Raw genomic sequence first — 22,121 nt, forward strand, 5'->3', positions numbered from 1 at the left:
TCCCTGTCCATTAAGTAGTCAGTCCTATTCTCCCAATCCCAGTCCCTGGTAATACCCTTTCTGTCCTTGGATTTATCTACAGTAGTCCCTCCTTATCTGTGGTTATACTTTCCATAGTTCTTATCACCCATGGTCAACTGTGCTCCAGAAGAAGATGATCCTCGTTTTGAAGTATTGTCCAGGGTCAATAGCAGTCTAAAAATCTATTATAATGTGTATGGCATTTACCTTACTTTTCCCATCACGTAGGCATTCTATCATTTCACATCATCACAAGGAGAAGAGGGAGTACAGTACAATAAGATATTTTGAGAGACAAAAACCACATTCATATACTTTTTATTATAATATATTGTTATAATTGTTCTATTTTATTATTAGTTATGACTGTTAATCTCTTTCTTTGCCTAATTTTTAAATTAAACTTTATTACAGGTATAAATGTATAAGAAAAAAACATAATATGTAAAGGACTCGGTACTGTCTTCAGTTTCAGGCATCCATTAGGGTCTTGGTACCTATCTTGCATGGATAAGAGGGGAATACTGGGGATCCCTGGGTGGCGCAGCGGTTTAGCGCCTGCCTTTGGCCCAGGGTGCAATCCTGGAGACCCTGGATCAAGTCCCACGTCGGGCTCTCGGTGCATGGAGCCTGCTTCTCCTTCTGCCTATGTCTCTGCCTCTCTCTCTCTCTCTGTGACTATCATAAATAAATAAAAATTAAAAAAAAAAAAGAGGGGAATACTGTATTCTGAATAGTTAAATAAATGGAATCAAATGTGACCTTTTGTGTTTGGTTTCTTTCACTTTCCATAATGTTTTCAAGTTTCATTCATGTTGTAGCATGTATCAGAACTTCATTACTTTTCATGGATGAATACCATTTCATTGTATGGCTATATCACATTTTACTTATCATTTAATCAGTTGATGGACATTTGGGTTGTTTCCACCTTTTGGGTATTATGAATAGTACTGCTATTAAAATTTGTCTATAAGTTTTTGTTTGAACACCTGGCTTTAATTCTAATAATACCTCTTTTCAAAAAATAAGGTTTTATTGAAACAAAAATATGTTCATTCATTTAGGCACTGTCGCTGTGGTGGCTTTCATGCTGCAACAGAATTGAGTAGAGAATTGCCCTTAACAGAAAATGTTTGCCAACTCCAGCATGAACCACTCCACTAAGCTGCTGAGAACATGTGTTAAGATATAACACTTCCTGAGATTATTTTAAAAACTTTCCACCTTCCCTTGTTCTAAGTGCAGTGCACAGCTTAGCTCTAAGCTTGTGTCTCAGATGAGGAAGCCTACTCTGATAGACTGCAAAACTTGGAAGGGTGGTTTGCAGAGGAGTTTTCAGAAATAAAGAGGGATCCCATTTCTTTACCAATCTCCTCAATCCCCAGCATCCGTCACATTTCTCCCAGAATAGGAGGTGTAGCCTGGTATGCACCATTTCAGGAATGGTGGTCACAGAACTCACCATCATCATTATCATCACTGTTGGTATCATTGTCATCATCTTCACACATCCTGCTGTGGGGGCGCCTCACTGAGCAGCTGTGGAGTCACTGCCCCACCCGGCACCACACAGCAATGGGCTGGGCTGCTACCTGGGCACTCTCCTGACTCCCCCAGATGGGGCTTTCAGAAACTTGCTCAGCATGAAAATGATTTTACCAACTGTTTTCTTGGTCTTAGGTTTTAGTCTTAGGTAAACCAGTGGGGAGATCATTTTGTGCTTTTTGTTTTCCTTCCGTCTTGCATGAAATTCAAAGTTCATAACACAGAAGAGGTTGTGTGTTGCTGTTGGGAGAAATGAAAGCAGAGGTAATAAGAAGTGGTAGGCAAAAGAATGGCATTTAGAGGAAGATTGTTATCAGTCAGCATTTCAACAATATCTGTAAACAAAATCACTCTGGGGAAATACAGTAATGAGAATTTAATGTCAAAATGATTGTAATTTTATGCCCAAATACACCCAACATGACAAAGAATTCTGTTAATCTTAATTAGGAATAGTAGGAGTATTTTAATTTTTTTCCATAAACAGAACTAATTGCCTTCCAAGAGCACTAGATAACAAAAAAACAAAAAATTGTATCATACGCTGTGGAGAACATAAACAGGATCTCACTGATTTCTTAACTCCCTGAGCTGGGAGCAGCATCTCAATCTAGCTGGTAGTAATTAAAATTCCATATATCTATCTAAATAGAAGGCTTTACATTTTATGTAATTACTGTATAATCACCTTATTTTCAATGAATTCCGTGTGGAAATGGCAAAGCAAGTTTGAAGAACTGACTTGGTTAAGTACTTTTAATCTATTACTCCTGAATAAAAGTCTCAATGAAATTGTATGCTACTTAACATTTCAAGGAGTTTTGTAAATTGGTGAAACAAATATATTTTCTATGTAGATGTGCTTGTCTGAGACTCATCTCTTGTATTACTCCTACCCTACCCCTGCCTTCTTTTTCAATGAGTCACAGAACTACCTGACAGCCAGTCAGGGATGGCTAAACAAGCTTGATTAAATTTATTTTTTAAAACTTTTTAAATTAATTAGTTAATTAGGGGACCCCTGGGTGGATCAGTGGTTTAGTGCCTGCCTTGGGCCCAGGGCATGATCCTGGAGACCCGGGATCGAGTCCCGCATCAGGCTCCCTGCAAGAAGCCTGCTTCTCCCTCTGCCTGTGTCTCTGCTTCTGTGTGTGTGTGTGTGTGTGTGTGTGTCTCTCATGAATAATTTATTTATTCATGAGAGACACAGATAAAGAGAGAGGCAGAGACACAGGCAGAGGGAGAAGCAGGCTTCTTGCAGGGAGCCTGATGCGGGACTCGATCCCGGGTCTCCAGGATCACGCCCTGGGCCAAAGGCAGGCGCTAAACTGCTGAGCCACCCAGGGATCCCCAATAAAATATTTTTAATAAATTAGTTAATTAATTAATTTGAGAGAGAGCATGCACAGGCTGAGGGGCAAAGAAAGCCAGAATCTCTAGCAGTCTCCCTACTGAGTGTGGAGCCTGACACAGGGCTAGATCCTAGAACCCTGAGATGGTGACCTGAGCTAAAACCAAGAGTCAGATGCTCAACTGAGTGAGCCCATCAGGTGCCCTGTTTAAATTTAAACTCTTCACTCACCTGGAATTGGTAGAGCCTCCCTCAAAACCTACTGGAACCTCCCTGAAACTAACCATGGTGTCAAGAAAGGAGATTTCTTAGGGGGGAAAAAACGGAAAAAAAGTTTTCATTTCTTTCTCTTATTTTAGCTTTCCCTAAGACACTCTCGAACTTAAATTCAATTGGGCCATGTAAATTATGTTCTTAACAGGATCTGATATTATTTGAAAATGTATGAGGATCATTTCTAGTGAAACTTAAAATCCAGAATAAAAAAAATAAAATTAGAAAAGAGCATAACCAAAACCCTCAATGTGGGCACAGGTTTTTATACATCTATAAGCTGAAGTGAAATGCACACTGTCTTTCAATCTGAGAAGCATACTTATGTTCTTCCCTTTAGTAGAAGGCCTAGTTTTAAAAAATTGCCTGAGGGGGAGCGGCAAGATGCCGGAAGAGTAGGGTCCCCAAGTCACCTGTCCCCACCAAATTACCTAGATAACCTTCAAATCATCCTGAAAATCTACGAATTCGGCCTGAGATTTAAAGAGACAACAGCTGGAATGCTACAGTGAGAAGAGTTCGCGCTTCTATCAAGGTAGGAAGACGGGAAAAAAGAAATAAAGAAACAAAAGGCCTCCAAGGGGGAGGGGCCCCGAGAGGAGCCGGGCTGAGGCTGGGGCGAGTGTCCCCAGGACAGGAGAGCCCCGTCCCGGAGAAGCAGGAGCTGCACCGACCTTCCCGGGCGGAAAGGGGCTCGCAGGGAGTTAGAGCAGACCCCAGGGGGGCGGGGATGCCCTCGGGCTCCCTGGGACACTAACATAGCACCTGTGCCCCGTGGAGAGCGCGCCACACCCCGAGGCCGAGCTCCCTGAAGGGCTGCAGCGTCCCCGGCTGGACCTGGGAGCAGCTCGGAGAGGCTCGGGCGGCGGCTCCGCGGAGGGGGCTGCGGGCCGGGAGCGCGAATCCAACAGCGCAGGCCCCGGAGCACAGGGCGCCCGGACACAGCCCAGGATCCAGCCCACCCCTGGGACAGGCAGAGGCCGGGAGGGCCCAGGACCGCAAGGACGCTCCTGCCCCGAGCTGAGCAGATCAGCGCCCCGCCCGGAGCCTCCAGGCCCTGCAGACGGAGAGCTCTGGAGCTACTGCGGGGGCTGAATCCAGGGCTCCAGAGCTGGCCCTGCCACTGTGGTTGTTCCTCCTGGGGCCTCACGGGGTAAACAACCCCCACTGAGCATTATGGTGGCCTCACTGGATAAACAGAATAAACATCACTCACTGAGCCCTGCACAAGGCAGGGAGCAGAGCAGCTCCCCCAAGTGCTCACACGTGAAAATCAGCACAACAGGCCCCTCCCCCAGAAGACCAGCTAGACAGACATGGGAAAAACAAATTATTGACCAAGCAGCACTGGAAAGTTCCGGGGAAGTCAAGGGACTTACAGTTTACAGAATCAGAGGATACTCCCCCTTGGTTTTTTTTGTTTGTTTTGTTTTTTTGCTTTTTTGCTTTGTGATTTCTGTTTGCTTCCCCCACCCTTTCCTTTCTTTCTTTTTTTTCCTCGTTTTCTTCTCTTTCTTTTTCTTTTTTTCTTTTCTTTCCTTCTTTCTCTTCTGTCTTTTTCTCCTTTTCCCAGTACAACCTGTTTTTGGCCACTCTGCACTGAGCAAAATGACTAGAAGGAAAACCTCACCTCAAAAGAAAGAATCAGAAACAGTCCTCTCTCCCACAGAGTTACAAAATCTGGATTACAATTCAATGTCAGAAAGCCAATTCGAAGCACTATTATACAGCTACTGGTGGCTCTAGAAAAAAGCATAAAGGACTCAAGAGACTTCATGACTGCAGAATTTAGAGCTAATCAGGCAGAAATTAAAAATCAATTGAATGAGATGCAATCCAAACTAGAAGTCCTGACGACAAGGGTTAACGAGGTGGAAGAACGAGTGAGTGACATAGAAGACAAGTTGATGTCAAAGAGGGAAACTGAGGAAAAAAGAGACAAACAATTAAAAGACCATGAAGATAGATTAAGGGAAATAAACGACAGCCTGAGGAAGAAAAACCTACGTTTAATTGGTGTTCCCAAGGACGCCAAAAGGGCCAGAGGGCCAGAATATGTATTTGAACAAATCATAGCTGAAAACTTTCCTAATCTGGGAAGGGAAACAGGCATTCAGATCCAGGAAATAGAGAGATCCCCCCCCCCCACTAAAATCAATAAAAACCATTCAACACCTCGACATTTAATAGTTAAGCTTGCAAATTCCAAAGATAAAGAGAAGATCCTTAAAGCAGCAAGAGACAAGAAATCCCTGACTTTTATGGGGAGAAGTATTAGGGTAACAGCAGACCTCTCCACAGAGACCTGGCAGGCCAGAAAGGGCTGGCAGGATATATCCAGGGTCCTAAATGAGAAGAACATGCAACCAAGAATACTTTATCCAGCAAGGCTCTCATTCAGAATGGAAGGAGAGATAAAGAGCTTCCAAGACAGGCAGCAACTGAAAGAATATGTGACCTCCAAACCAGCTCTGCAAGAAATGTTAAGGGGGACTCTTAAAATTCCCCTTTAAGAAGTCCAATGGAACAATCCACAAAAACAAGGACTGAATAGATATCATGATGACACTAAACTCATCTTTCAATAGTGGCTCTGAACGTGAAACGGCTTAATGACCCCATCAAAAGGCGCAGGGTGTCAGACTGAATAAAAAAGCAGGATCCATCTATTTGCTGTCTACAAGAGACTCATTTTAGACAGAAGGACACCTACAGCCTGCAAATAAAAGGTTGGAGAACCATTTAACATTCAAATGGTCCTCAAAGGAAAGCAGGGGTAGCCATCCTTATATCACATAAACTAAAGTTTATCCCGAAGACTGTAGTGAGAGTTGAAGAGGGACACTATATCATACTTAAGGGATCTATCCAACAAGAGGACTTAACAATCCTCAATATATATGCCCCGAAGGTGGGAGCTGCCAAATATATCAATTAATAACCAAAGTTAAGACATCCTTAGATAATAATATCTAAGGATATTATTTGAAATTTAAAATATTATTATAATAATATTATAATATTATAACATTATAACATTATAATATAATATAATATAATATAATATAATATAATATCCGAGTCCCGCTGTGCGCGCTGCAGCCCTTAGGGAGCTCGGCGCCCTCTCCCGGGGCGCAGGTGCCTGTTAGTGTCCCAGGGAGCCCGAGGGCATCCCCCCCTCCTGGGGTCCTACTCTAACTCCCTGCGAGCGCCTTTCCACCCAGGAAGATTGGTGCAGCTCCTGCTTCTCCATTACGGGGCTCTCCTGTCCTGGGGACACTCGCCCCGGCCTCAGCCCGGCTCCTCGCGGGGCCCCTCCCCCTTGGAAGCCTTTTGTTTCTTTATTTCTTTTTTCCCCGTCTTCCTACCTTGATAGAAGCGCGAACTCTTCTCACTGTAGCGTTCCAGCTGTTCTCTCTTTAAATCTCAGGCCGAATTTGTAGATTTTCAGGATTATTTGAAAGTTATCTAGGTAATTTGGTGGGGACAGGTGATTTGGGGACCCTACTCTTCTGCCATCTTGCCCCTCCCTCCTCCTTCTTTAGCTTTCTAAAGAGCAATAGCCCCCAGTTAAACTTCAAATTTAGATAAACTTTTCAGTATAATTTCCATTCAGTATATGTCCCATTAAGTATTTGGACAATATTTGGGGCCAATTGTTAGGGATCTGAATCTAAACTGCAAAGGGCCGGCGAGCTGGGGACTGAGCTCTGCTTCCTGAGCACTTAATGCGGACGCTGCGGGAGAAGGGGGCAATTTAAATAAAATTTAAATAAATAGAATTTTTCAAACTCAACAACCAAAAAACAAATAATCCAGTCAAGATATGGGTATAAGACACTAGCAAACATTTCTCCAAAGAGGACATCCAGATAGTCAGCAGGGACACAAAAAAATGCTCAATATCACTCAGGGTAATACAAATAAAAACCACAGTGAGATACAACCTCATTTAGTCCAAATGTTTAAAAATAACTATTCAATAAATAACAGATATTGGTGAGGATGCATAAAAAAGGTTACCCTCTTACACTGTGAGAATGCCAATTGATGCAGCCACTCTTAAAAACAGTATGAGGTTCTTCAAGAAGTTAAAAGTGCAACTACTCTGACCCAGCAATTGCACTAATAGGTATTTTTCTAGAGGTACAAAAATAGTGATTCAAAGACACAGATGCACCCAATGTTTATAGCAGCATTGTCCACAATAGCCAAAACATGTAAAGAGCCCAAATGTCCATCGACTGATGAATGGATAAAGATGTGGTTTTGTTTGTTTTATGTTTGTTTGTTTAATGGGATAGCACTCAGCCATCAATAAATTCTTGCCATTTGCAACAATGTGGATGGATCCAGACAGTATGCTAAGGGAAATAAGTCAGAGAAAGACAAATACCATATGATCTCACTCATATGTGGAATTTAAGAAACAAATCAAATGAACATGGGGAAAGGGAAGGAATAATAAAATAAACTAAAAACAGAGATAGAGGGAAACCATAAGAGACTCTTAACTATAGGGAAGAAACTGAGAGTTGCTGGATGGGAAGTGGATCCGGGGATGGTTTAATTGGGGGGTGGGCATTAAGGAGGGGAGTTGATGTAATCATCACTTGGTTATATATGCAACTGATGATCAGTAAATTTATCCCAGAACTAATAATACACTATATGTTACCTAACTTGAATTTAAGTTAAAAAAATTAAATGAATATATGAGTCAATTTTCCTGTTTATTTGAATATCTCTCCAAGAAGGTTTTAATTCCCTTCAATATGAAAGTAATTAAACTTACTTATGTTCAAACTATTATTAAACTATAAACTGACTTAAGTTTATAGTTGCAAATTTATTTACACTTCTTTTTTATAGCATCCTGTCAAAATGATAAAACATCAGATTATCCTTTAAATAAATTGTGATTTTGACGGATATCAGGCTTTTCAACATCAATGTTGGAGACAAGAATGGAATGGAGTAATATGCTTAAAGAGCTGAAAGAAAAGAAATTTTAAGCTTTGATTTGTATAGCCAAAATCTTTTAAATTAGGAGGGGAGGGAAAAAAGATGTTATCTGAAAAACTGTCCTCAAAAGTTTTATTTTATGTAAATCTGTTCAAAATACTCCTAGAAGAAATTGTTCAATAGGAAGAAAAATAAACTTAGGAACATGCTATAGGTGTATGGATATAAGGATTGATGTAGCATATCCAAAATAACCCAGAAGCAAAACTCCAGTAATATTCCCTTGAAATAAGGGCTGTCAAGATGGAGAAAGAAGAATTAGAGGAGGCAAGAGTACTTGCTCATTCCGCTGAGATGATATTATTAGTAACACATCAGAAACTGAGGGGAAAATTAATATAATTAATGATATAAAACCATTATGGCATTAAAAATTTTCAAATTTCAACAAACAAAACATTTGACCTATTAAGTGGGAGACACAAAAAGAGAAGAAAAAAGAAACAATAGAGAAAATATGGAAAATAATCATAAAATAAGATGGCAGAAATAAATAATAATAGAATAGCAAATTAATCAAGGTAAAAATTATCAGATAATATTTTAAATTTCAAAAAAGCCCATGAAACAAAATATATTGAAAATAAAGTAATAAAGAAAACATAGAGGGCAAATATGAATACAAAGATTTAAGTCTACATGTTGATAAAATTTTATTTTGACTTGAGATTGTTATAAAGGAAGTCACTACTTTAGCTCAATTTAACCTATTCCTAGCTTCTAGGTATAGCACATGTGCATGTATCTGAATGTGTTCCCTCCAAAATTCATATATTCAAATCCTAACTCCTAAAGAAGAGAGGAGGTAGGGTCATTGGAACATGCTTATGAGCCCTTGTGAGGGGGATTAGTGCTGTATAAAAGAGTCTCCTGATAGATTCCTACCATGTGAGGACACTGTGGGAATCCTCTATGAACCAGGAAGAGGGCCTTCACCAGATGACTGTGCTGGCATCTTGATCTTGGACTTTCCAGACTTCAGAACTGTGAGAAATAAATTTTTGTTATTCAATTCACCCTTTCTGTGGTATTTTGTCATAGAAACCCTAATTGTTTCAAAACTTATGTGGAAAATAAAAAAAAAATTAAAACTAAAACAAAAATAAAATAAAATAAAAAATCAGATCAAGACAACATTTTAAAAAATATTACCAGTATAAAATTGTGAATTCTTAGATTTGGAAATACTGGATTGGTTTGTGAAAGGATAAGTGTGTGTGAGTGTGTGTGTGTGTGTGTATACAGCATGTCCCAAAAGTCTTCGTGCAGTTTAAAGCTGTTCTAACTTCAGAATTATGTTACAAACTTAAAAAATATCATTTGAAGGTTTAACTATTTATAGCTTTCCTACTTTGATTTATGAATTTTCGATAATAAATTGTTCTATCTTGTATATGTCTTTCTGAAGATGAGACAAACCACTAAAATTCATAAAACTAATTAAGTGCAAAAGAAATTTAAATTATGTATCCGGGGTTTATACAAGACAAAAACATATGGGAAGCTGGATTTCAGGACAAAAAAACCCCTTAAATTCTCTGGAAAATAGCCAAAATTCTAGGGTCAACCTATGATTTTCAAAGGTTATGAAAGTGGTGGGATTTAAGTCAAGATAGCTAATGGTCAAAGAGGACTTGGTAATATCTGAGTTCCAGGTGGAATGAATGGAAAATTGGCCAAAGAGGAATCTGAAGGCCTAGGAAGGTGCAGGGTTCTATGGGGCTCAATAGCGGGGGAGGGGTGGTAGTCCAGTCTGCTCCTCTGACTGTTCCCTCCCTCATTCTCAGGAACCCTTTGTGACAAGGTCACAGCTCTGTGATGCAGGCCTGGGGTTCTGTCTTCAAGTAAATTCCCAGTGCTCAGTTGCCTGAGGGCAGCAGTGCGATTCCAAAGATGGAGAATTTCTTTTCTCTGAGAAGCACTGGTACCACCTGGCTGAGCTCCAGTCCCACCTCCTGGGTGATTGATACCATCATTGCTTTCCTGTGTGGACTTGGGCTGTTTCTTCTGTTGCTCCCCTGCTTTCAGAGTAATCAGCCCTTACCACCAGCTAGGAAATATATAAACACCAGGAAGGTAAGGAAATTTTGGGTAAACCCCAAAAGAGATAATCTTTTTTTCTTATTCTTAATCCACTTTTCTAAATTTCCTTAGAGACTTCTGAGATAGGAAGTCTCAGGAAAGAACAAAACATCATCCTCCTAGGGACAAGCCAGGCCAGGCCAGGCTTTCTATCTATCCCAAGGACTCAGACCCAGAATTCAGATGTGGTAAAGGGTTCCAGGGCAAAGTCCCAAACACAGTGACCAGTGAGTGTAGACTGTATACTGAGTTCATTTTCTGCCGGAGGACAGACTCCTAAGCATTGTTTCACCATCCACTTTCCGATTCCTGTGGCAGGTCTCAGGTAAGCTCTGCCTCGGTGTCAGGGCTGATTTCAGAGCAGTGCTGATCCCTGGAGAGCCTCTAAAGGGCTAGAATGGAGCTCTGAGCTCGGGAAACAGAGTCTTATCTGATGAACCAGATAAGGACCTATATAGTTTTGGAAATGTGCGTTTCTTGAGTAGAGGAATAGTAATGAAAGAAATCCATAGTGATCTCACATAGAAAATCTACCTTTGCATTATTCAAAGAAGAAAATTTAAAAACTATTTTTATCCACTTTAAAAATGAATAAAGGGAGAAAAAATGAGCAAAAGGAAAGATAACCACAGACCCCCATTAGATGTAGAAATGTAGAATGTAGATGTTCATATTGTTCATGGACGGTGAGCATTTGCAGACCATATATAGAAAGAAGAGAGAATTGAGTCCCAGCCCCTCGTCTTTTCTCTTAGCATCAAGTGGAGCTGAGGAAGAGGAACAGGAGTAAGAAGAAAAGTGGAGCTTTGAAAGGTAAACGTATGTCATTAGCTCTGTGTGCCCTAAGTTTTCCTCCATCTTTTGTGCCCCTGATGATCCAGATCCACAGTCTCCAAGGATGCCAGAGGCAGAGACCATCCTTCAGGAAACAGAGCCCTCAGAGAGGCTCCTCAGAAGGAGATCAGATACTATATACTTCCTAGATCCCATGATGGGAAAGAAGCTATTAGAGGCTGAAATGGGTGTTGGCCAGCAAGGGTGTGTGGGTTGTAGTGGACCAGTAATGCCTGGATTCAGAGGTGGAACCTCCAGGTCCAGCTGTAGACAAGGGGTTTAACCTTGCTCAGGTTCCTTTGTGACCCCTACCCTTTCTCCCCAACTAGGGAGTTGTGAGGGCTCCAGGTGGTAATGGATGAGAGAGTCCATTTGTAAATGACTAAGCACTCCCCTATCCTAGGCCTTGTCATCACTGTGAGGCTTTGCTCACTGATGCTTGGGCTCAGCCAACAGTCTCCCCCTAAAGGGACATTGCACTCAGCCTCTATAAGACCTTTAGGCCCCTATTTTCACCATAGTAATCCAGTTTCCTGATTTCCAGCTTGCAGAAATTGCCTGAAAGAACTGGAGGGAGCTCGCAGCCTGATTTCACTTCTGCAAGGGTAAAGAATCTTTCCCCTTCTCCTTGGCCCTCCTTTGTTCCAGAGCCTCTAATATGACCCTGGGATTACAGGGAGTCTTGGGAGGAGGAGTCATGGGAACAAGGTGTGGATAAAGCTCTGGAGTTAGGAATAGCAAGAGTAGTGTGAAGTCAGCATGGAGGCTGTGGAGGGCTGTGGGTCACAGGTGTTTACCTCTGCCCAAACTGCCCTGCCCTCCTTGCCCTGTCAGCTTCTAGTTGCAGCTTGTACCTCCTGTCTCCTGCAGCTGCCTGGAGAGGCTCCCTGACAAGGGTGGCTTTCATCAGCTCTTATGTCAAGATCCCCCTGGTGAGGTATACAAAGCAGCGCCTACTGGAGCCCACCTGCCATGTGGGGAGACTGTGGATGATGCCGCTCCTGCTATGTCCTTGTTGGCTACCCCAGTTCCTCTGACCCAGTGCCCTCTATTTCTTGGCCCAACGACCTCTTCAGTTTCTGTTCATTCCCACTCATCTCTGAGTGCTTCTTGGCCACTGGAGCCTTTTCTTCCCCTGGACAGCCTTTTACCACAGCCACTCGCTCTTTCCCCTCCCCCTCCATGTCCATTTAATTCAGAGGCCTGCCCTCCACCCCTGACAGCCTCTTCTGCCCCACAACCTCCAGACTCCATTCTGACTCTTTCTCAGTGTGACTCAATGGAACTCCCACTGGACACCATTACACAGAGATCATCTCACACCCCATGGTCAGCTTCTCCTGACCCAGTCACCTTAGGCCTTGGCCACTCAAGCTGTCCCATTTCAGCCTTGTCCTGGTGGCAAACTGCTGCCAAAGCCTTGTGTCTCTCAACTTCAACAGATTATGAGTCTCAGCAAGAACACCTTTTCCACCACTCATTAGAGGCCTCATTCTGGGGAAATCCTACTGACAGACAAGTAGGAGATGCTAATCCCTCTTTGTTCAGCTCTGATGACCAGAAGTTCCTGGAGATAGAAGTCACAAAGGGAGTCAAGATCAACATTTGGAAAGAAAAAGAAAAAGATGGATCATATCCACAACAAATGAGCCCAGACTACCACCTGAATTCTTTGGGGAGTATGTTGAAATCATTGGGTGCTGAGCCGAGCACCACAAGCCCCCAACACTTCTGGAACACAAAAAGCAAACCACAGCAGTTGCCTGATCCTCAGCAGCTCTCATATCCTAAGGTCTTGGGGCACCCTTTACAACATAAATATAATCAGCTCTTTTGGGGTCTTCCCTCTCTACACAGTGAATCTCTGGTTGCTACTGCCTGGATCTCTGAGAGCTCTTCAGCACTACAGTCTCCTTTCTTATTCAATGGAATCTCAAATACCTGCCCAGTTCAAATGCAGGCTAAATCACTGCTTTCCCAATCCAAGCCCCTGTCCCAATTGGAGTTCCAGTCTCAACCCTTGTCAACCACACCTCAATTCCAACCCCCACCTCTGGCTCAGATTCTGACCCAGGAGCATCTCCAATCTTCTCTTCCAATCTTATCACCTTCTTCTTCACCTCAAATTATGGCCTGCAAAATATCTAGCCCTACAGCCCAGGATAAGTCACAATTTCTCATCCCAACTGAGATTCAACATCCAGAATGGCCATTGCTGCAGGAGCAATTAGAAAGTGGGTGGGCTTTATCCTCTGTAATCAAAGGATCTCAAGAAGTCTTTAGTGTCTTCACTTCCAACCTTCCTGAAGACAGCCTGGTTGTCTCTATTCTTCCTGAGAATTTTCCAATCAGTCCTGAGCTCCGTAAACAACTGGAGCAACACCTACAAAAGTGGCTCATTCAACACCGTTGGGAGCTTCCCCGTAAGATCCAAGAGTCTCTGGAACTAAGACAACTTCAGGGTGAATTACCAGGGACATGTCAGGCAAAGGGCAAGCATCGACCCTCACAGCCCTCTGCATTTATAGGTAAAAGCAGCAAGGATACACAGAAAGTAGGATTCCAAATGAGCCAGGGAATGGGCAAGGGCCTGGGATATATTTTGGGGAAGGTCCCAAAAGAATTCTCCAGGAATGCAGAAAGCTCCCTAATGAGGTTTCAGGGAGTAGGCTCTGAAGAATCAGAAAGTGACGTGGGGCTGTCAAAGAGTGACTCAGAAAGTGACTTACTAAGGAGCTTAGATAAGAATCTAGAAAACATCTTGAAAGGTCATTTGGGCAGGAAATTGGGGCATGTCAGTGAGGGTTTAATCCCTGAGAGTGCACACCAATCCTGGCTTGCTGTCAACCGTGCTTCTCCAATGTCCAACACTAAAATGGAAACCAGAAATCCAGGAATCTTGAAGGGTTGGAGACCATATGTGAACACAACTCACAGGGTTTCCTTCCTTGATCCAGACATTCGAGAAGGGCTGGAAGCACATATCAAAAGATTTTGGGTGAGGCACAGGTGGGGTCTACTCCTTAAGATCCTCAAACCTGTTAATCTCTTAAAGTTGAAAAAGGTTCAACCTTTGCCCGTTCTGCAGTTTTCCTTTACCCCCTCAGCCACCTGTGTGTCTGGGTCCCCCTCAATAGTCAAGTTTGCCGAATTTCTGGGAAAACCTCCTAAGGCATGTCTGGGAAAGAATGCAATAACAGAAGAGTCAGCTGCTACCCTGAAAAGGCCTTTCCTTGCCTCTTCACCTATGTATGGAGAAATCCGGACAGGGCTGGGAGGGATCCCATCTGGTGACAACCAGGGGCCCTCAAAAGCCTCTCTGATTGGGCAGGAAGACAGGCAACCTTCTCAGTCACTCACACTCAAGTTAAGGGGCAGAACTTGGCAGAGTGGTTCTGCAGAATGCACTGAGAAGAGCAGCCTAGAGCTGAGTCCCAGTTCAGCAATGGCCAGGAATGAGCCAAGAGAGGAAAGTGGGGATTGGACCTCACAAGTCCCCTGCCATAGGGTAGCAATGCTGGATATGAACTTAGGATCCCAATATTATAGGGATGAAAAGGCCAGGGAGATAGTGGAGGCCAAGGAATCTCCTGGTCTCCAACCACAGTCTGGAGAGTCAAGCCTAAATGCAGAGGTTAGTGAATTTAAGTCCAGAGTGAAGATAAAGTCAGAGAACCAGCCTCAAGACTGTCCTACACACATGCTCTTTGATGCAGACAACTTGGCTTCTCAGGTGCCACACTATCATCTCCAGAGAGTGCCTACTGAAGACAAGATGTTATATGGCTTCATGGTGGACCAAAGGAACTGCCTAAAGCAGCAAGAACCCATGATCTCTAAACTTCGGGACTCATGGAAGAGCCATAGAAAGATGACTGACCCTACTTATAAAAGAGAGGACTGTAGGAGACTCAACTCAGGAAAGAATGAAGAACAGTTTGAGGCATTGGGGACCTCTCAAGCTGAGTGCCTGAGTCACTCTGCCCCAATTAGGAGAATAGTAGACTCTGTTAGGAGCAGATGTATCCAGCTCCTGCCAGAGAAGAAACAGGGTCCTTCCGAAAGCCTCTTCAGAAAAAGAGTAAGGCGCTTTTTTCAGTGGATTTTCCCCAATAAAAAAGTCAAAGGTCAGAATGTTTTGCAAAAATGTAGGCCAATAACAGCCTCTGCCCAGAGCCAAGGACCAGTCAAAAGCAGGTCAATTATGGCCAGTGAGACTCCCGAGGCTCAGGCACTCATGACAGCTGTTGGACAGATTCTAGAAGAGAAAATGGCAATTCACCATGGACTTCATGCCACAAAGTTAAATGAGCACAAACAGGAACTCCAAGCACCAGTATGTGGGTGTTTCTGCTACCACAGGCTTCCCTGCTACCCAGAACAAGGGAGAATAATGAATTTTACAGCCCATGGTCACCAAGCCTCCTCCAAGGGCCAGAGAAGCTCTATCAGGGAAAGGCAGGTCAAACATCGACAGACCTTAAAAAGTGTAAGATTCAAGGATGAGCAGCTGGGGAGCAACTTCTCATCCTTGCCTTCCAAGAAGACTCTGTCTCCAGTCAGTCCCTGCCAGTATGGGCCAAGGATGCCAAGTGTCCCAGGCCACCATCATCACTGCCCACGGCATTGTCTTATTCAGGGACAGATCTTGTCTAGTCAATTATAAAATGCTTCTTTAGCCCTTCCTAGTAGGAAAACGTCTCCAAGAAGAAAATTAGTCCATGTGGAGAAAATATTTTTTCTCCTTAGCACATCCAAATACTTAATATTCCCTAATATATATGTTTTACCAGAAGAGGGTAGTATGGTTGCTTTTGTTTGCGCTATGCTTGGTGTATGCTTTGGCCTCTAGAAGGGAGGGGTATGAAGAGTGTTTGGCAGTGCGTATTGTAGGCTTGCACCTTATCCTGAATTCTTTCATTACACATTGTTTTCATGATACTGTCATTATACAAACAAAAACTACTCCAAAAAGATGAGAAATACCTATGAAGGCATTACCCCAAGATCTGTTCAACTTATCTTTCTCCTGCTTCTGTTCTACTTTGAATTTTATACAGCTATAGTGGGTAAGTTTACAGAGGCATCAGAGGGCTGGACTTTACCACTCAGGCTCCAGCAAGTGTCAGAACCAAGTGGGTTGAAGTTTAGAAGAGGCTACTGAGCCTTAAGTTCAGAAGCAGAAGAAATCTTGTCGACACTTGAATCTCTTGGTGAAGAATAGATGATATATACTCTTGAGAACCCCTTCTCTCTCTGATGAGAGATAGGCCCTATGAACCCCTCTTAGCTTAGCTTTAATGAAATGTACAGTGTCACCTTCAACCTCTGCCTTTCATGTACTTTTAATGATGAAGATGACACTTCCAGCTCTATGTGTGTGTGTAAGTAGGGGATCATCAGGGAGGTTGCTGAGGGCTGTGTTCACCTCTAACCTAAATGAATATTCAAGAGTCATATACTTTCCCTCTGTTCCTTCTAACAGAGAAGGAGTTCTGGGTTAATGGAACAGGAGTGTTTGTGTGTAGTAATTATTTTATGGATGAACACTGTGGGATGTGGGAGACAAATTGGGAATGTTGGACCCAAAGAAGAAGACAAAGTGGCACATTGTGCCCATAGTGTGCAGTGAATGAAGAGCCCCTTGATAGTCCGTCTATAGGTCCGGAGAGAAGAAAAAGTTAAGGACCCACTGTGTCACCATACCCATTAGGGCCTCCACCCTGCTCCAGCTCTAAGATCACAGACCTAGAAAAGCCACCTTAAGTCCAAAATAGATGGCCAAATTTGTAGATGTAAAGCAAATCAGGGAAGGTTAATCTAATAACATATTTAATAAGCTTACACACCATCACCTCCTGAATTCTAGAATGGATGACTTAATAATAGGTGGAAAGGTCAGGACTAGGAAATCTTGGGATGTGACTCCCAGTATGGTGACCTTTACTTAAAACCATGGCCTAAAGACTGCTCTTCAAGGAGTGGTGGGGACTTAAAAGGCCCAGAGAATGGCCTGTAATCATGTAGTAAGTATTATCTGGCTCCAAGTTCCTGCTTTCTCCTGAGCCCAGCAGAAGAAGCCTTCAGACAGGATTTATCAAAGGGAGTTGGGGAGAGCATGTAGGTGACCCAAAATTGGAAGTGCAGTCCAGGAGTAGTCTACTGTTTTTTCCACATCTACCACAGTCTTCCTCCTCCCCTGGCCTCTATCCATATGGGAAATCAGGGAACTGAGAAATTTGTCCAGAGTTAATCTGTGCTTTGTGCCACACATGGTACACAATGTACATAGCTGCAGAGGGCATCATTCCCATGGTAGAGAGTGTTGTTCCAGGAGATATCCCTGATCTAGAGGACAATAGGAATGGACCCTATCCCCCATGCCTGTCAGGAAGCCCAACATTTGGGACTGGGACCTGGGGTGGTGGAGCAGATTGGGTATAAGCCTGCTTGTGTCGCTGGTTTCTCCTTGAAACCAGATCTTGCTTTTGGGCCCCATTTCCTGAGGCAGCCTCCAGAGTAGATCCAGCAGTAAAAACAGGGCCAAGACCTGTGGGAAGGGAGTACCCTGGGGCTCTTGGGATCTCAGGGGAGGGTGGTATAGAGTGGGAACCTTGATCCTGGTGCTGTTAGGTCCTCTAGGGGCACTGAGAGATGAGTTCTGGGACTGGAGTGGGGGCTAGATGTGGACATGGCCCCTGCCAGAAGTGCCACAGACAGGGATGCTGATGGATCAGCAAAAAAAAAGAAACAAGTGCCTTTGCCCTTTTGTGGCTCAGATTTCCATAAGGTGCAGTAAGGCCAGAAATGGAGACACACAGATATACCTCCCAACAGAGATAACATATAGATCTTATAGAAACAACTTTTAACAGAGATCTCTCAGATAGACACCTTCCACAGTGGATATCATTTGCCCCAGTGACCTCACACTGAGACCTCACATAGGGAGCTCATGTTGCCCCACAGATCCTCAGACAGAAACCTAGCACAGATTTCACAGACTTTCCAGAGACCTGATGGCAAAACTCTCAGAGACATCCCAAAGGTACCTTCCATACAAACCTCACACAGAGACCAACACTCAGAGACCTCATGTAGCCTCAGAGAGACTCACACAGAAACCTCACAGAGAGACTTCATCTACACACAGTACACAGTGATCATCTACTGCCTCACAGAGACTTCACATTGAGACCTTACATAGATAACCCACAGAGATTCGACACACAGACCTCACAGAGACCTCACATCCATTTTTCAGAATCTTAAGCAGGCAACCATTGACAAGTCCTTCTTGGTGAATATGAAACCACTTATCAAACTGGCAGCACAAGAGGGATTGTCAGTTGTGCCCTCTTGAGAGCCTTAAAACATTGTCAATATTACACTAATTGGGGTTCTCTGGGGAAATGTTTGGGAATTTTTGTATTTTTATAATATTATTGGCTCTGAACAAAAAATTACCCATTCTACATATAGATTTGCAAAATTAATTTCTACAAGTGTTCATTAACTTGAGAATGAAAAATTTTAAATGCAACTAAAACAGTCTCCAATGAAAGAAAATATCTTATTTGTCCAGTTTTAGTTATTATCCAGCTAAATGGTGTCACTGTCACATTTTCTTTATTCCCTTGGGGACAAGGCCTGAACTAGAAATGGCTTATTTATTTATTTTGGAAATATAATAAACACCTGTAACAAATGGACTCTAGAAATGAAATAAACCAGAAAAGACACATCTGGACTCACACTTGCCTTCCAGAGGTCTGTGTAACTAACATATTAGTTTGCACTTAACAGTTTGCATTACGTTTATGGGGTTTTATTTTTTAACAAGTTAATAATAACAAGGATTTTTCACATATAAGTCAAATTCCTGGTACTATTCCTATTATATCATCTAGCAAAATTATACTTCTGAATATTATTTTATTCCCTCAAATTTAGTACTCTTTTTACTGTTATATTATTATAGTTAATAATTAACATAGTCAAAATAACAAGCTATTGAGAGGGATTAATTTTTAATTCTGTGAAATTCACATTTTCTAAGACAGGCAGTCAAGATCCACTTTATATTATTACAGGGCTAACAAGGAACACATTTCTTAAAATGAATTTGAAATACTACAAAATATATGTCTACTTTTGAGCTGTACGATGGTCTAATAAAATTACTGAGAAAGACGTCAATATATCCATCTGAATTGTTAGTCATTTAATCAATATTTATATTATAATAAATAATGAAAAGCCTCACATATATCCAGCACTTTCCAAAGGGTGGATTGCAATGAGACTACATATTTCTCACTGTTTACATATTTCTCACTCAATACAACCTATTGTCCTTGATAAAGTTTCAATGACTACTGTCAAGCATTAGTCACTGGTTAAGTCTCTCAGATTTTCCATTGAGATGATGACATCATAGTATATTCCTTCTCTAAGAGGTGCAGGGCTGATAAAAGAGCGGTTTTGGCTTATTTCACCAAGAAATTCACTTTTTATTTATAATTAAATAATTTATAACTAATTTATAACTATTAATTTTTCAACTTTATTCCTTTATGATGTTATTGAATCATAAAATGGTGGAATGTGGTCATGGATGTCATCTAATATTCTATCAAATCATCTTTTACAGTGCAAGTTACACAGATAAATTTATTGATCAGAACAAAATGGGTTCAATTAGGAAAAGTTTATAGTGGAAGATATCTTTTTCAAGTTCACTATTTTAACCATGTTAAAATAAGTGATATTCTTTAGTCTTTTGAATTAAAATTGTTCAGAGTGGCCAAAAAGTCTGGAAACATGAGAAATGTCCATAACAAGTAGTTTGTTGCTATATCATGTTGAATGTGTTGTTCTTCACTAACAATTCACAGTTCAATACGCTGTGCAAAATTACAATGAACAATACGCATTAAAGAAACGTTTGCATCAGTCATTGCACATTCATCTGTCATATGTTGCTTCAGATTTGTGTGTTTTCATGGAATAAACTTGCACATTTCCTAAGAATAAGAAATCAAGGGGGAATCAATCTATTTAAAATATATTAAGTTTTCCAGACTCCATGGCCAGCTTTTATTTTTAGTAATATTCACCTATCTTAAATTTTTTTAACAAGTTTTGCCATTTATATATTTCCAGAAGAAATGGATATCAAAAATTAGAGAAAACAACAAAAAGAGATCCCTTTTATTTTCAATAAATTTTACATCAAACATTTTGCTGAAAATGAAGTGATCCTTAATCTATAGATGACATACTTTTTACATAATAATTTATATTATAAATTTGGATTTACAGTAAATTTTTTTGTATATTTTTTATTGGAGTTCGATTTGCCAACGTATAGTATAACACCCAGTGCTCATCCTGTCAAATGTCCCCCTCAGTGCCCATCACCCAATCACCCCATTCCCCTGCCCACCTCCCCCTTCCACTACCTCTTGTTCATTTCCCAGAGTTAGGAGTCTCTCATGTTTAAAATAAATTTTTATTTAAAACTAGCCTCCTGCTGATTTCAATATATCAGGCACTCTAGAACACAATGCATAGTAGATGATGACTTCTTAATACTTCAAGGAATAAAGATCTTTTCCAAAGTAGTGGTTCTATAATATTAAGTCCTAACAGAGATTCCTCTTGATAGATTATACTTTTAGTTTTATTTGTTTTATTACGAACTAAAATATAGAGATATATTTCTGGTAGTGTTCCCAAGTATATACAGCTACTATGTCTTGGGCATAGTAGGGAGCATTCAGATCTAGATGACCTAGGGGTGTCATAACTGCTGCCTTTTATTTGAGGCTGATTCATAATCATTTCAGGTACAAGAGTCATCTTTCATCGTGTCCCTAGCCACGTGGACTGCTGTATTTTCATTTTTATTTTATTTTATTATTATTTTTTAATAATAAATTTATTTTTTATTGGTGTTCAATTTGCCAACATACAAATAATACCCAGTGCTCATCCCTTCAAGTGCCCCCCTCAGTGCCCGTCACCCATTCACCCCCACCCCACGCCCTCCTCCCCTTCCAACACCCCTAGTTCATTTCCCAGAGTTAGGAGTCTTTATGTTCTAGTCTCCCTTTCTGATATTTCCTATCCATTTCTTCTCCCTTCCCCTCTATTCCCTTTCACTATTACATATATTTCCCAAATGAATGAGAACATATAATGTTTGATGGAACTGGAGGGTATTATGCTGAGTGAAATGAGTCAATCGGAGAAGGACTGCTGTATTTTCAAAACAGCTGCAAGTCACCTTCCTTATTTTTATTTATTTATTTATTTATTTATTTATTTATTTATTTATTTGTTTATTTATTTATTTATTTATTTATTTTCTTGTCACCTTATTTAGTTTGCTGCTGTGCCCCCTCTCTGCCTGAGCTGGTCAGGTATCACTGGTTGTGGTAACCTGAAAAGCCCATTTTCCCAGGAACTTGCACTCTGTGCTCTTGCACAGACACATTGTACCACGGATGTGCAAGTGGTGCTGGTGAAAATTTCAGATAACTGGGATCCCTGGGTGGCGCAGCGGTTTGGCGCCTGCCTTTGGCCCAGGGCGCGATCCTGGAGACCTGGGATCGAATCCCACGTCGGGCTCCCGGTGCATGGAGCCTGCTTCTCCCTCTGCCTATGTCTCTGCCTCTCTCTCTCTCTCTCTCTGTGACTATCATAAATAAATAAGAATTAAAAAAATAAAATCTTAAAAAAAAAAAAAAAAAAGAAAATTCCAGATAACTGTCAAATAATGCATGCAGACCCAGTAGATGAGAATTTAGAAAACCCTAACATCTTTTGTAGGAAATGTGGATTATGTAGCTCTTTGATTCTAAGCATTTTTGTGTGTTAGCTGGCCTGCTGGATCTGGGGAAATGCAGCTGATTTTAGAGTTTCTCACCCTCATCCACTGTAGTGTATCTTCAGTTCTTCTTTTTCTGACTCTGGAACATGG

At 41.6% G+C, this 22,121-nt stretch overlaps 1 protein-coding gene and 1 long non-coding RNA gene across 3 annotated transcripts; one reads left to right on the forward strand and one right to left on the reverse strand.

The window, feature by feature from the left end:
• Positions 1-369: 369 nt before the first annotated feature.
• LOC140637788 (uncharacterized) lies at positions 370-9,981 on the reverse strand. 2 transcript variants are annotated; one of them, XR_012034834.1, is made up of 4 exons: positions 9,371-9,981; positions 9,104-9,202; positions 1,487-1,809; positions 370-699 (listed from the first exon to the last, which is right to left on the reverse strand). It is a non-coding gene; the product is annotated as an uncharacterized lncRNA (long non-coding RNA). The 2 variants fall into 2 exon arrangements; XR_012034829.1 differs by having other exon boundaries at positions 370-1,809; positions 9,371-9,978.
• A 55-nt stretch (positions 9,982-10,036) lies between these two features.
• LOC140637765 (spermatogenesis-associated protein 31A6-like) lies at positions 10,037-21,814 on the forward strand. Its single transcript, XM_072834035.1, has 4 exons — positions 10,037-10,294; positions 11,056-11,113; positions 11,679-11,739; positions 12,005-21,814. Exons 1-4 carry the CDS (start codon positions 10,112-10,114, stop codon positions 15,798-15,800), a joined length of 4,098 nt encoding a protein of 1,365 aa, XP_072690136.1. The 5' UTR covers positions 10,037-10,111; the 3' UTR covers positions 15,801-21,814.
• Positions 21,815-22,121: the final 307 nt, after the last annotated feature.

The sequence above is a fragment of the Canis lupus genome, chromosome 1 (assembly GCF_048164855.1).
Source record: "Canis lupus baileyi chromosome 1, mCanLup2.hap1, whole genome shotgun sequence".
Classification (NCBI taxonomy): domain Eukaryota; kingdom Metazoa; phylum Chordata; class Mammalia; order Carnivora; family Canidae; genus Canis; species Canis lupus.